The 14661-nt window shown below is 52.8% G+C and overlaps 1 protein-coding gene across 2 annotated transcripts in view; it reads left to right on the top strand.

Annotated features, from left to right (window-relative positions):
* The first annotated feature begins 4244 nt into the window (after positions 1–4244).
* stxbp1a (syntaxin binding protein 1a) overlaps positions 4245–14661 on the top strand; it is a 30470-nt gene continuing 20053 nt past the window's right edge. For both annotated transcript variants that reach the window (XM_088614857.1, XM_088614858.1), the window contains exon 1: positions 4245–4402. In XM_088614857.1, coding sequence (XP_088470983.1) covers positions 4366–4402 — 37 coding nt within the window. In that variant the 5' untranslated portion in view covers positions 4245–4365. The remainder of the gene's footprint in view (positions 4403–14661) is intronic.

A 14661-nucleotide genomic window follows, 5' to 3' on the forward strand; every position in this document is an offset into this window, starting at 1 on the left:
CGCCGCGCCGCGGACACACCCTCCGACTGACTCATTACCCGCTCGACTTGTTAGGATAAGCAGCTCCGAAGGTGTGGTTTCAACGAAAGCGGCAATTAAGAGGGAAAAAAAAAAAACACGAAAAGGGCCGCCTGAGCCGAGACCTTCTCTCGAATCCGCCCCCCACCCCACGAGTACAGTTAAACACTGTGCCCTTGGAGCAGAGCTTGGAGTGCGAGGAGTTAATAACACCGCCCTTGCTGTTCCCCTGCTGCACTTGAAAGGGGCCTTTCATAGTCCCATTTTAACGGTTAAGAGTCCATTTATTCTTCAAGCGAAAAATTCAATATACAGCAGGCCGCGTAAGCAGCTGACGATGACTGCCCCGGATTAAGTTCGCCACACTGTAAAGGAATATAGTATACACGTTTACAGAGGGGTTTTGTTTTGCTCCTGCTTTCAATCAACTTCAGAAGTCGCCTTCAGTGCCGGATAGTGCCATGCGATCACAGAGATCTGTTGCTTGAACAAAAAAACAAACACTTTGATCATTATTGATTGTTACCAGCTCAGGGTTATTCGGGGGGGTTTAAAGGATTTGCAAACGGGCTGCCCCGTTCACACACACACACAGTGACAGGGGTGGGGTGACGGGGGTTCCCCCAAAAGCTGAGTGAACTGAAACAAGGTTTTCGAGCCGTGTCTTCGTGGCGCAGAACATGTTCTGTTCTTGGGGTGCACAGAGGGGAGGGGGGGGGTCTACCGTGAGCGGACCCCCAAGTGTACAGAAGTTCATCTCCGTGTTTCAGGAAATGTAGTGCAGGCGGGGCTCAGAGTTGTACCCAGTGTGTATTTTTCTACCAGTATCCCTTCTCTAGGCTGCATTATTTTCTTCCCGATATTTGTAAACTGCAGCGGATGAGATTACACGTCTCATTTTAACCATATGGGAGGAAGGCCAGGCTGTTGGTAGTTCAACACTTGAGGTCTCTCTCCCTTTCCACTCCAACACTCAGTCTGAGGCCAGAACTGGAACTTCCAGCCAGGACTTAACCACTGGCCTCTGAGGATACCCCGTCTCTGGTAGGGAACAGCTCGTTCAACTGTGGCAGCACCCCTGTATCCTGGTGGAATGTCCCCATTAAAGAACGCCATGAAAAAAAAACCACTAATGACTCTTCAGCAAAGGAAATGTTCCGTCTTTGAATGGTGGGGGAAACCCTTTCACAGTGTTATGTTTTTTTTAAGTCCTTCAGATGTTCGTTTTCAGAAATGAAACGAGTGGAGGGCCATCAGATGATGCTGCCTTAATGTTCGTTTTCTCGACAGCCGGAGATAAGGAATAATACAGCCAGGCAGTGTCCCGGGACATCGCTTCTGACAGACCTCTCGAGCTCTCTCGGGGCTTCTGGCTGGCCCAGTGTGGAGCTGCCCTCCCAGTGGCTGCCTCGTGCTTTCTGTTGGCCTGCGCCTGCTTTAGTTTCATCTAAAGACACACGAAACAATGCTTTACAATGATGAAGGCATATAATTTAATTACACAGGTAATACAATGTTGTTGATTATTCTGTTGGGTTTTATCATGGGCAAGTTACGTATGGTATTTATCGTGTTTATTCATTGAATCTATCTATTCATAAGGCCATAAGAATAGTTACACAGGAAGGTCATTCAGTCCATGGTGCTCAGGGCTGTCCAGTCCTGGTCCTGGAGGGGTCAGTGTATCTGCAGCAGGGCTGTCCAGTTCCTGGTCCTGGAGGGGTCAGTGTGTGTCTACAGCAGGGCTGTCCGGTCCTGGTCCTGGAGGGGTCAGTGTGTGTCTGGAGCAGGGCTGTCCGGTCCTGGTCCTGGAGGGGTCAGTGTATCTGCAGCAGGGCTGTCCAGTTCTGGTCCTGGAGGGGTCAGTGTGTGTCTGCAGCAGGGCTGTTCAGTCCTGGTCCTGGAGGGATCAGTGTGTGTCTGGGGCAGGGCTGTCCAGTCCTGGTCCTGGAGGGGTCAGTGAGTGTCTGCAGCAGGGCTGTCCAGTCCTGGTCCTGGAGGGGTCAGTGTGTATCTGCAGCAGGGCTGTCCAGTCCTGGTCCTGGTGGGGTCAGTGTATCTGCAGCAGGGCTGTCCAGTTCTGGTTCTGGAGGATTCAGTGTGTGTCTGCAGCAGGGCTGTCCAGTTCTGGTCCTGGAGGAGACAGTGTGTATCTGCAGCAGGGCTGTCCAGTCCTGGTCCTGGAGGAGACAGTGTGTCCACTGCAGGGCTGTCTGGATCGTGTGGAAAACATGTGTCAAGAAGGTTTTAAATCCAATTCAGTTTTTAAACTTACTTTCGATCCGCTCTTTATTGGCCCGATGGTCCAATTGAACACCTTCTTCCATCTCTTCAGGTGCAGCTGCTCTGAACAGACCTGACACAATAGCCCCCCCCAGCAACAGGACTGCGGAGAAGGAGCCAGGAGCACCCGCACGTCAGGACTCGCCCTGCTGGGCGCAGTCACGCCGTGCAACTACGGGCTGGCTTTGCAGGCAAGGAAAGCTAGCGAACTCGGTTCTAAAACAGCAAAATGTGTCCTGCTCTTGTCTTCTGCTCATACAGGGTGCACATTCACCGTCGCTAGCCAGATCTGCTTTGCACTTTTCATGGGGAAAGTGAAAACAAAGTCTGTTGTAACTGGAAACGATGGACGTCGAACACTGGACGATCCTGTATTTTAGCCGTCTCCAGTAATCTAGTAACGCGTCTCCACGCAGTGGCGCTCAGCCCCTCCGTCCGTTAAAAGGGGCACGCCCGAATCCACACCTGAACTTCAGCTCGGTTACTGAACGCGAGAAGTTCTCGCACGAAGCTGGCACCTCGCTGGGAAGGGCAAAGGAAAAACTGGTCTCTACCCCCCTCGTGTGGGCAGTTTCGGGTATTGCAATGACCGGTGAAAATGGCCGCTCCGATTTCCTGTGCTTTCCTGGGAATTCTGTCCCTCTTCCGGGTTTGGAGGGACTTTTTTTGTTTTTTTCCAAGCTGTGGTTTTCAGCAGGAGCTTGTGACTAAATCCTTAAATCCGTTCGATAACGCTGTGAATAATTGTAAGCGTGTGCACCTGGTAGCGAATGTGAAAAAAAGGAAAGGAACTTTAGTATAAAAAAGTGAGCATTCGCAAAGTTCTCTGTAACCGTGTTGAAATCTTAACTACAGTTAATAACTGAAATAAAGCCCTCTTCGCTTCTCTCGCCAGGATTCGGCGAAAATCACAGCCTCGATTCTCTTCCAGAATCCTCGCTGTGAAGTAGTGAGCAGACATATACACACACCCGGTCAGTTTCCAAGAATTAAACTAACTCGAATCTACTCTCCGTCAGCGTTTTAAGTCATAGAAACACAACGTGCTGCGGAGCACAGTTAAAAATACTTGATCGCCAGGATGATGAGTGACGTGGTAGTAAGCGTGCACGGGTTTTTTCCACACAGCGTGGGAAAGGACAAGGTCATCAACCTCCTCCACACTGACCGCACTGACCGGGTCAGCGCGCCGAAACCCAAGACCCACAGTCGCCTAGGAATCGGGACACCCCGGTCTCGGCTACAACCCTCCAACAGTGGAGTGGCTTTCCACCACAGAAGCAAGATCCCAGCCTGCTGCATTCCGCCACACAATGCCAGGCAGCCTGTTCCACGCTCCTGCCACTCTCGGTGTAGAGAAACACCTCCAGCCATCGCAGCTAAGCACTCCACCTCTTCATTCAGCTGTGTGAGCTCCGGCTGACCCCCCATACGCCCCCTTTCTGTCGCCCTCGTGGATATGTGATGGCTGTGTGCTGCCCTCCTGACCCCCCTCTTTTCCTCACTAAAGAGATTCAGCTCCTTCATGAGCACAACCTGGACTAGAGTCCGGACGGGACTCCTGGGATCTGTCAGGGCACCAGTGTGGGCCAGGAGGCCTCTGGGAGGCAGGGCGCAGGAGCAGTGGGAGAACACACAGACTCCACACAGAAGGCTCCTCGGTCTACAGCCGAACCTGCAGGGCTCAACCCCCCGGAGAGGGAAGTTCTTCAAAGTCCAAGATACAGCCAGCGGCCCCGGAGTCGCCAGTGGGCCCGGCGATGTCCGAGAAGTGACCTGTAAACTCGTCGGGCTGGACATAAGGAGACCAGCGGTTGGCTGGGCGCTCTGCTCGGCCCCAGACCCGCACCGCTGCGGTACAGAGCGGAGCAGCCGCGGCCGTGGGAGGGGGGGGGGACGGGGGGGACGAGGCGGGGGATTGGACGGCGGCGCGGTGACGTAGCGCCTCCACTGAAATCCCCGCAGTCAGCTGCGATGCGCGGTGAACATCCTCTCTCCGGCTGAGGGCAGGCAGGAACAGCGGCAGCGACAGGCACCACAAGGCAGATACTCTCCACAACCGTCATGGCACCCATCGGACTGAAGGCTGTGGTCGGCGAAAGTAAGCGCGCTTCCTTTTCCGTCATTATTGTTCACAATTGCAGGGGAATCTGTCTGGTTTGCGTTTTGCGGGGGGCCCGGGCTGGGATGAACGCGATGTCGCCGGGGATGCGGCGGCGGCTCCGGCAGGAATCTCACGGCAGGTCCCCGTGACCTGGTCGCTGCGGTGCGCATTTTGGTCTCTCCCCTGCAAGAGGGCTGTGGCGTGGGTCTGGGGGGGTGTATTAATTTTATTGCTGCTTCTCTCCCTTTCCGTCTTGGTTACTGGACCGGGGTGGTGGTGGGGGTTATTAAAAAAAAACCTCCGCCCATCCTTTTCAAATGGGCTTTGGAGAAGAGCGGCGATGCGGCGCAGGGCGTTCGTGTGTCTTGACGGCGTAAATCAAAGGGGGTCGTTTCTAATTCGCACGCCTGGCGGTTTTCCTGGCGCTGTTGTCGTCTTTTATTGTACGGCTTAACGGTAAAACCTCTCGGGTCCCGTCATTTAAGGACGCACACATATCTGCGGCGATCATTTCCCCCAGCTCCGGTGTAGCGAAGCCTCGCCCACTGAAGTTCAATCGACAACGTACGATTGTATTTTCTTTTTTTTGTGTGTGTGTGCCAACGATGGGCTGTCGTTCAGGTGTCGCTGATAATCCCACGATCGCTGACGTCCCTCGACGACAAAGACCATCCGCGCGTAAGCGGCTCGGCGGCTTCCACCGGCTCAACCCAAAACAGGCGTTCGTGCCGGGGTCTGAATTTGTGGTTTAGCGGAGGAACCGCCGCTAAACTCGTCTGAGGAGTGAAACCTGCCTCGTCTCATCCTCTCGGGTGGCGATGCGTTTATTTCGAGGGAAAGTGCTGCTTTAAAACGTCCCTGGCGCAGTGCTACTGTACTGTGCCGTGGGAAATTGCTTTTTTTTTATCAGCGTGTCCATTTCAGAGAGAATTAAAACCATCAATGGCGAGGCTATCTGTCCTCTCCCTGGGGATTAGAGCTCCCTGCACGTTCGCTCTCGTACAACCTGGCCATCTGACGCGCAGACAGCCCTTTCCGCTCGCTCATTTTTCTCGGTGTTACGCTATTCAATCACCTTGTAAAAATCAACACGAGGGTTAATAATAACTCTGCGTTATAGCAAGGGATTACAAGACGAGCCTGTTCCAACGCATTGCACAGCTCAGCGCGGACAACGGGCGATCTCCAAAACTGGTTTCAAATACCGAGCAGATTCCGTGAATCGGAGCTATAGGTGCATTGCTTCCCAGCGCGTTTTGAGACTAAGCCTCCCTGCTGTTCAAAGCAATACGAGAGCGGACGGTGATTCGGTTCGGTTCGGTTCGGGCGTGCGGTTCTGACAGCTGTGGGCAGGCGGCTTCGACGTCAGTGGCGGGTGTCGTTTTCCCAGCTTGGGGCCGCTGGAGTGTGTGTGTGTGGGGGGGTCAGAGTTGCGGGACCGACTCAGGCCGCGGATCAATGAGGTGGCGCAGCGTGGAGAAAGGGGGCTGGCGCGGGTAGTTCTCCCTCAGCCCACGGAGATTTTGCAGCAGAATAACAGGGGAAGGACACCGCAAGGCAGCACCTCGCAGTTCACAGCCACGGATCAGCATTGCCATTGAAAACCTCAACGCTGGTGTGAGAAATAAACCACAATACCATTTCACTTCCTCCCTCCTCCTCCTCCTCCCCAAAAAAAGCAAGAAGATGATGTGAAACAGGATCAGCATTAATGACTGAAGCCGCGCCGATACAATCGCAGTGTTATGGCCTCGCCCTCCCGCGCCGCACAGATGCTCTCTAGCGCCGGTGCCGGACGGGTTCTGCTGAGCGGCTCTGCTACACCACACAGCCCTCCTGAACTGGCGGTGCCGCTTCACACTCCCCGCCAGGCAAACGGTGGAGGCGACATCGGCGTCCTGTATCGTCAGGGCTAATAAAGAAATAATTGCCGGACACACGCCGTCTCTGGTCAGCAGGGAATAAACCTATTACTGGTTCCTTTGCTGAGCAGGGCCGCTTTAAAAAAAAAAACACTCCAAACTGCGCACTTGCGCATCAAAATGTGATTATTAAACGTGATTGTAGAAAACGAAAAAAATAAAAACGATTTTTTTCCAAGAGATCATTCAGCAGTAGCCTGTAGACTCTCTAGACGCCGGCCCGAGTGCTCTAGGAGTACAGATCCAGATTGGTTTCCACGCTCCGTGGGGCTAGGAGTCACGCGATTGACGTGTGCGCGCTCCGGGCTGACCGATGTGCTCTTGTGCTCCAGAGGTAGCGGGGTCGCGCATGGGGGCTGCGTGTTTCTGTGGGCGACACCTGGACTCTACACCGTCTGCTCTCCTGCGGGCGGGCCTTCCGAATAATCTGGTTTCGCTGTCAGCCCCAACCTCAGCTGGTCGTCTTTGTTCAAACACAGCAGAAGGGTTTCATATAATGAAAGCTGCCTGTGGCGTTTTTACAGCACAATAACATCACAAGTCGCTTTTTAATCATTTAAGGTAGTACAGTGCCCAGCTTGGTAACTGGCTAACATTTACAAACAGTAAATTCATACGCGGTATTCTGGTGCTCTGTGTATTTTTTTATTCTGTAGACTGCTTCTTGCCAGAACTAATCAAGTTGGTAAGTGTTTGCTCTTGAAATTCAGTTCCATTGGCACAGGATATATGTTTAAGGTTCTGATAAAGAGCTGGGTTCCACAGATCTCATACCGAAACGGTCTAAATTTTAAATTCCCTCTTGAAAGGAAAATGAATAAATGAAGGGAGGTTTTCTTACTGTCAGTCATATTAAGAAAGCACGCTTATAAGTATTGGTGCGGGTTAAGGTTACTTCTCACTATTTAAATAGCTGAGGCAAAAAAATACTACATTTCCCAGGATGCAGTGTACCTCAGGGGGCGTGTCGGGGGGGGGGGGGGGGGGGGGGGTTGGTAGTAATTGCATTATGATGTCATGCAGCAGGTGTTCCTTTGAGTGGGATCGCAGTACTCTATATTCACTTACAGAGGGGCTCAGGCTTATTAAACCTCCTGGCTGGATTTTTTTGGTAACTTCGGAATGTCCCATCCTCATCATCACACAAGGATCCCGCACCGGGATCGGAGTACAGTCCCTTCAGGACAGGGAAGACGGAAGATGGCAAAGATCATTGTTCTTCTTAAGAACACACCTTCCTTTTGCACGCTAATTATAGCCAGTCATTGTGGCTCACAGGAGCTACCTGTACCCACGTAGCTCAGTGCGAAATAGCCCCCCAGACGCTCTGAGTCTTTACGATGTTGACGACATACCATGACTACATTACGAAACTGACAGCAGTGTGACAGATGGCCTCCTGCCCCCCCCAGGGACCTGGGAGACGGGAAGCTGCCCTCTCCCTGCAGCTCTTCCTGGGGATGAACCCGGAACAGTTTCTGCTGCAGCCACACTTCTGAGTGACCTTTGACCCCCCCCCAGCTGCCCAACCGATAAGAGTGTCCTGTGATGAGGGGTTGGTGTGTGTGTGTGGGGTCTAGTTCCTCACCGAGTCATCAGTTCACATCCACCGTCTCGGTGTCCCAACATCTACAGCTCCCACTCGCCCACTGACGTTCCACACTCATCCTCTGCCACAGCTATGGCTCAAGGCCTGCCCTGGGCCCAAACTCTGATCTGCGCCTGTGGCTGGAAGGTTGCCGGTTCAAATCCTGCGGCCTAGCAGAGGAATCCTACTCCGTTGGGCCCCTGAGCCAGGCCCTTCACCCCAACTGCTCCAGGGGCTTTGATAAATGGCTGACCCTGCGCTCTGACCCCCAGCTTCTCTCTCCCTGTCTGTGTGTCTCAGGGAGAGCAAGCTGGGGTCTGCCAAAAGACAAATTCCTAATGCAAGAAGTTGTATAGGGCCGATAAAGTGATCTTATCCTATCCCACATTAAGTCAAGTTTGAGGTTGAAGACTGGAAAGGTGATCTTAAAAGAATTTTCACGTCAAATGTCCTGTAAAACATTCCCAAAAAAGGTCCCGGCTGTGATTCGGCCCCTGGTCCTGAAGACTCGAGCCCTTGCAGAATTCCAGCTCCGCCTCGGCTTTTCTAATATCTTTCCACCATTTCCCGAAATCTCTGATAGATCTAGAGCGGACTTATCGAATTAATAAGAATCCCAGCACCGTGCTGCGGTTAGGCAGCCAGATCTCCACACCGCGGTCACAGAACAGAAGCGGATGTCCGTGCGGATCGTGGGTGAAGACGGACACTTTTGGACGTTCCCATTGGCCTGCCGGAAGGGAAAGCCATTTTCAATCTGGAGTTGAACATGTTTCAGAACACACCCTGGTCATTTCCCTCAAGTATAATAACGCAAAAGAGAAACTCATCAAGTAATTCCTCCACTTACTTGCACGTCTGGGAGCCAGGTGATGCCCGACGCTGAGAATTTGCTCACGGACCGAGAGGGGTTTTGTACGGAGTATTCTGCAATGCACAGTAAGGGGTTTGACACCTCCCTTCGGTACCGGAGACAAACAAACCCAGTTCAAGCACGGGTTGGAGTCCTGCAGAGCTTTTAGGAATCTTTTAATGAGCAACTGCTTGCTAAGACCCGAGAAAGGCTTGTTATTGGGACTAATTCAGTAAGCATTTCGATCAAAGAGTAAACCCATCTGAAAAAGCGTTGCAAGGAATTCATGAAGACTCCTGTTGTACAGCAGTTAGATGTAAGCCCCAAGGTTCATTACAAAAGCTGATAATAGGTGCTGTGCGTTTACACCTCGTTACCCTGTTTTACACGTAATCTACAATGTGCAACTACAATGGCATTTAACTGTGGTTCTGCTTCTCCGATGTGCTTTGTGCGATGTGGCAAGGGGGAAAACCTGGAATGGATCTAGCAGCTCTGCAGGGGGAATCTTAGCAGCCTGCCCGGGCTGCTGCCCTTGCAGGCCTTGACTTCTACCCTGGGTGCCGTTTCTGTAGGACTGACTGAAAGGAGACCTCCTGTCCGCAGCCTGTGACTCGGGACTGTTCCACTACTCCCCCCCCCCCCCCCCCGTGCTTGGAGAGGTGGTATATTCCTCCTACTCTGAACACTTGTAAGTGGGAAGTGCATCTTGTGCAAGGATCAGTGGGGAAGGGATTTGTTTTCGTGGAAGCACACACATGTCTGAAAAAGGGCTATCCAAGAGAAACTCCTGATGAATTCTGAACCCCCCCATAATGGTGAGGGACTATGCCAGTGAACCTGCCCCACAGGGGGCCTGTCACGCCTTTCCAAAGAGGCTTTTCTGTTCCTGCTGCTGACTCTATATGCAATTTGAATGGAGGCTAATCCTGTGCTGGTAATTGGATAGAGATCTCAGAAATACATCGGAGGAAGAGTGTTGCTGGTCAGTTTGCTTGACGTGATCGTGTTGTTGTTTAGCGTGTACATCCATGCGGCTCCGGGCGAAATGCTCTTCCAAAATCCAGTTTCCCCCCCCGAGGTCAGTTCCCCCAAATGAAGGAGCCAGGCTGTCCGACAGGCGCCGAAAGAGGTAGAGGCCTCTGTCTCCAAGCCCCGACAGCCTTCAGTAAGAGCCAGCATCCCTCTCGTAGTGCCGGGACAGAGTGCGGACCGGCTGCTGCTCTTGGGGTGCAGCGGGGCTCCCCCGTCTGTGGGCCTGCAGCTGTTCCAGGTCCGCCTGAAGCCCCAGCGCTCGAGCAGCCGGGAGAAGCGATTGAGTGAGATGGTCCAGCCGAGCCGATTGGCTCTGGCCCTGCGGGACTGGGACCGGGGACCCCCTGGGGCTTGGGGCGCAGTGATGTCACTCCCCTGCGGAGATCCGGACCGAGACCGGAGTGGACCCCCCCCCAGGCCCATCTGCGGTGGTGGCTCAGGTCTAGGAACAGACCCCCTGCTCTGCAGGGACACGATCCATGTCGAGACCGACTGCCCGCTCTCCTGGTGACCTCCTTGGCTTTTGTCCTGCCCTGCGGTGGGGAAAACGGCTCAGGCGGGCACAGCTGAAGCGTGCTTTCGGTTCCGGCGGGGGACCGGACCCCGAGGGCCCCCCTGTCTTCCACGGCGCCCGCATCTCCTGGCCCCCCCTGGCAGGGAGTGTGTTCGGCTCACGGCGGCCCCCCGCGCTCCGTCACAGAAATAGCTCGGCCCGAGACGTAAGAGGATTTGCGGAGATTAGACTCGAGATTGCCGGGGCCTCTTGCATTCACCCCGTTCGAAGAGTTTTGATACATTTAGACATAATCCCCTTCCGGTAGCGAACACTTCTTTCCGGACCCTATGCAGACGACACAATCCGAAGAAGTGAGGAAACACTGGGGGGAAAAAGTCATGCAGGAATACGGGGATGAAAACAGGGGGGCGTGTCCACGCAGTGCCAGTGATCCGGGGAGGTGTGGCCGAGGCAAACAATCCTAGAAAAAGTCCAAAGGGGAATCCGAACGATAGCAAAAGTCCATGGCCGGGTGATCCATCCAAAACAAGCGATTAAAAACAGGTGCCGGGCCGGAACCGGCGGGGGGGAACGGGAACAGGAGCAGAGAGTTAAAAACATAATGGATCCAGAGGGATCCAGACGGATCCAGGGCCCAAGCTCGCACGATGCAGAAATCAGATGTAGAGCCCGGAATTGACCGAGTGTCTGGCTTTTAAGGGGAACGGGGAGGAGGCTGGAACAAGGGGCAGGTGCACAGAATTAAGTTCAAAGTGAAAAGAGCCGGAGAGCCCTTAAGGAGGGTGGGCTACAATCGTGACACTTCCCCCCCCCCCCCCTTCTCTCTCATCTCCCCAGACTGGCGCCCCTCTTCAAACCATGAGGCTCCCTCTCACCAAGACATCCCTCATGACTTCATTGATTCAGGAGCAGGGTCAATTAAGCAATTAAGGATCAGCTCCCGGCCGGATTTTAGCGCTCGAGGATCGCGGGGGCAGCCCGATTCTCGCATACCGCTCTGTCATTGCTACTTGTATACTACAGTCAGTAAGATTCGTGTTGTAGAACTTTTGCAAGTCATTCTCCTGTGCTCGTGCTTTAAAGGCAGGGTCTGTGCTATGTGAGAATGATCTGAGTTGCTATGGGTTATGGTAATTTCCTGGAGTGGCAGCTGGAGAAAGAAGGGGATGACTTGGGGCCTCGCATCTCGGAGCTAACTCTTTCTGTCCTGCTCTGCATGTCGAACAGGAAATTGCACTACAGGGAATATTTGTTCAGCAGCCCTCTATAGTGAAGGTTAAATACAGATAAGTGTGGAGAGGCAGCTGGTTCTGCCCTCGGTTTTGGTACCTGCTTTTTTTTTTAAAATAATAATAATAATAATTAATAGGAAATAATAATTATTGTAACAGATTTAATCAACCAGGCGCACGCCAGCAAAGGAGAGAACAGACCCAAGGGCTCTTAAACACCACTCTGAGGAGAGCCCATACGTGAGAGAAGGCCATCTGGTAGTTAGTAGCTTATTGATCCCAGGATCACATTGCTGGGGTACTTGTTCCAGACTCCTACCACCCTTTGGGTAAATAAGTGCCTCCAGTTCTGGGCCTGAAATGACACTGGTACCAAAGCAAGCTCACATAGCTTAAATCGGAACCATAGAGCTCTGGAGTAGTGGGCCCAGTCTGTCCCCTTTAGGGTTGGGTCCACTTGAGATGACGTCAAGAGTCACCAGCCACTCTGCCAGTCCGTTCAGAGACTTGGCCAGGTTTGCCCTCATAACAGCGCTGCACAAGTGTTGGGGTTGGGTGTCTTTTTCCCTTAAAAAAATAAACTTGGCATCCAATGGTGAATCGTAACCCACAAAACCTCTTTGCTGCTTTTTGTCTTTGCTTTTTTTTTCCTTTTGCTTAAAAAAATAACTCCTCGCTTTTGCACGCAATACGCAGGTGAGAGAAAGAGCCGAAATTTGAAACGGGAGATCACAGATCCAGGGCTCACGTTCCCCTCCTGCTGTCCCCGAATCGCAGCAATAAATCACCTCACCTACACACAACCTTGAGCACAGCTGACTGCTGACACGCACACGCGACTGAATTACATCTCCCGAGCATTCAAGATCGATCTTCTGGTGACGCTTGGCTCCTCTGTACGGGCCCGAGGGCTGACGGATTTCACCCCACTGCTACTGATAACGCTTTTAAAAAGACGCCAGGATAAAAGACCGATGAGTTGTAATGAATACACTTAAATCTGCATGCCGTATTCTTTGTGGTTCTTCCTCAATTCCCTGCGTCTGTTCCCCCAGCTGCTGTGTTTCCTAGGTTTTTATTTTTCTGTCCTGGACACACACAGACCTGATTTGAATCCGCTGCTCACTTAATTATTCTGTATTTCTACAGTTTCTCTCATTGAGGATTCTATGATACTCTTAAGAGCTGGTGGACCGTGGCCCACGGAGACCAGGAGAGAATTCAGAGGAGGAAATGTGGCGTTACTTTTTTTTTTAATCCTCACCGAATGTCTCCAGGCGCGAGAAGGTTCTTTCAAACCTGATCTCAGTCTTCGTTCTGCCCTGAAAGCAATTGAGTTCATTAGCAAGTTGCTGGACTGGGTGACTTGCTTAGCTACAAAACTGGGCGGTTTCTTCTTTGAATCGGTGTAAGCAAAGCCAGGTGTCTCTTCCTCCAGAAGAAAGCATGCGCAAGACCGCAGAAGTACACTGATCTGTCGTAATCTTAATAGCGCAATCACTATGCATCAGGCAAGACAGAGCGTCATTCTTCTTTTTATTTCTGTGTCTGCTGACTAGATTCCCTGAATCCTTCCCGTCTGTCTCCGTTACTCAGTGTGAGCGTGATCAAGCAGAAATGTCAAATCTGAGTCACGGCTGCAGAAACTGATGTGGATTAATCAAAGCAATGAATGTAATCATGGCCGAGCTGTGCTGCACTGAATTCCCTAACTCGGCACGCGTGGCTCCACTGATCTTTTCACCTGTTCATTCAAAGCGCAGATCAGTTGCCCCTTTTTGGGGACCCCAACACGTCAACGGTAATCTGTAAGTCTTCAAAATGTCGTCGGGGGGGGGGGAAAGGAGATGAAAAGGCAGTTCAGATCGATAAATCAAGCTCTCAGTGGCTGCGGTCAGCTGGTCCCTGAAGACTTCGGCGTCCAGCCGTAGTGGCAGGGAGGAGAGAGCCCATCTGGACGGCCCTCTCACGTTCCCCGGAGCCGAGGATTAACTCCGAATTAACTGCTTATCGGATATTAAATAATATTCCCGCGGATCATTCGCGTAATGTGGATTCATTGAAGGAAACAACACCAAAATGCTGGCACAACAAGCCGGCGCAACACAGCTCTGACAGATGGAGATCAGGAGCCATACGCTCCTGCCCACTGACAACCAGGCTCCCTCAACACCAGCTGCAATCTGCTTTACTGTCCTCTCTTCCGGGATGCCTGTCTCTGTCCTGTCCTGCACGGAGCTGGGGGTGGGGGGTATTGACAGGGCTCCACGAATCGGCTTCTTGCACCACATGTGGGAAACGCCGACTCTACAGTCCGGCAGGATTTCTAGGTGTCTTGGCATCATCCACCGATTCAAACCAGATATCCGCTCCTGGTCCTGGCGGGACGCCGTGCCTGCTGGTGTCCACGCCCCCCCTGGGCTTCACGACAACTTATTCTGAATCGGTTGCTCTCTCGTTCATACGACTCACTGCTTCAGGCCAGGACCGGGAGTGAGGGGCGCTGCTGTAGAAGGGTCCAGTCTGTGCTCTGACCGGGCTGTTGATCGGTCCGGTCCGTCAAGGCTCTCCGGAAGAGCGCCGAGCCGTGACGGGACCAGATCTGTCCGGGGCCAGTTGTGTTAGCCCATGGCTTTCCCGTCCCTCTGAAAAAGCCAAATCACAGCCAATCCATCCGGGCCTTAAATTCCAGCTTCTACAGCGATTTTTCCCCACAGTGTCTTGAGTTGAGTGGTGCCTGGTTTTGCTCTGGACTTCCTGAGCTGGTTCTCCTTTAGGGTAAAGCACTTTGGGATGTTCTTTTCCCATGAGTGAGGGCTCTTGTTCCTAACAGCGGCACCTGTCTGGGAGCCAGAGGCTTGTGAGGGTGCAGGGTGGTCTCAGTGCAATAGGGACATTTGTGGCCGCCCCACCACAGACAGCCTTGGTTATGTCCGGTAGTGGGGGGGGGGAGAGGTAGCCCAGGGGGGTGGGATGAATGCAGGGGGGTGCTGGCTGGAGTTGTCACTCCACAGGACCGGAGAGGGGGAGACAGTGTCTGAGGAACGCCCTGAAATCCCTGAGAGATTCCCGAGATGGCTGCTGTCCAGGAACAACTCATCGGCATGAG

This window comes from Lepisosteus platostomus, chromosome 21, assembly GCF_059453375.1.
Source record: "Lepisosteus platostomus isolate fLepPlt1 chromosome 21, fLepPlt1.hap1, whole genome shotgun sequence".
NCBI lineage: Eukaryota > Metazoa > Chordata > Actinopteri > Semionotiformes > Lepisosteidae > Lepisosteus > Lepisosteus platostomus.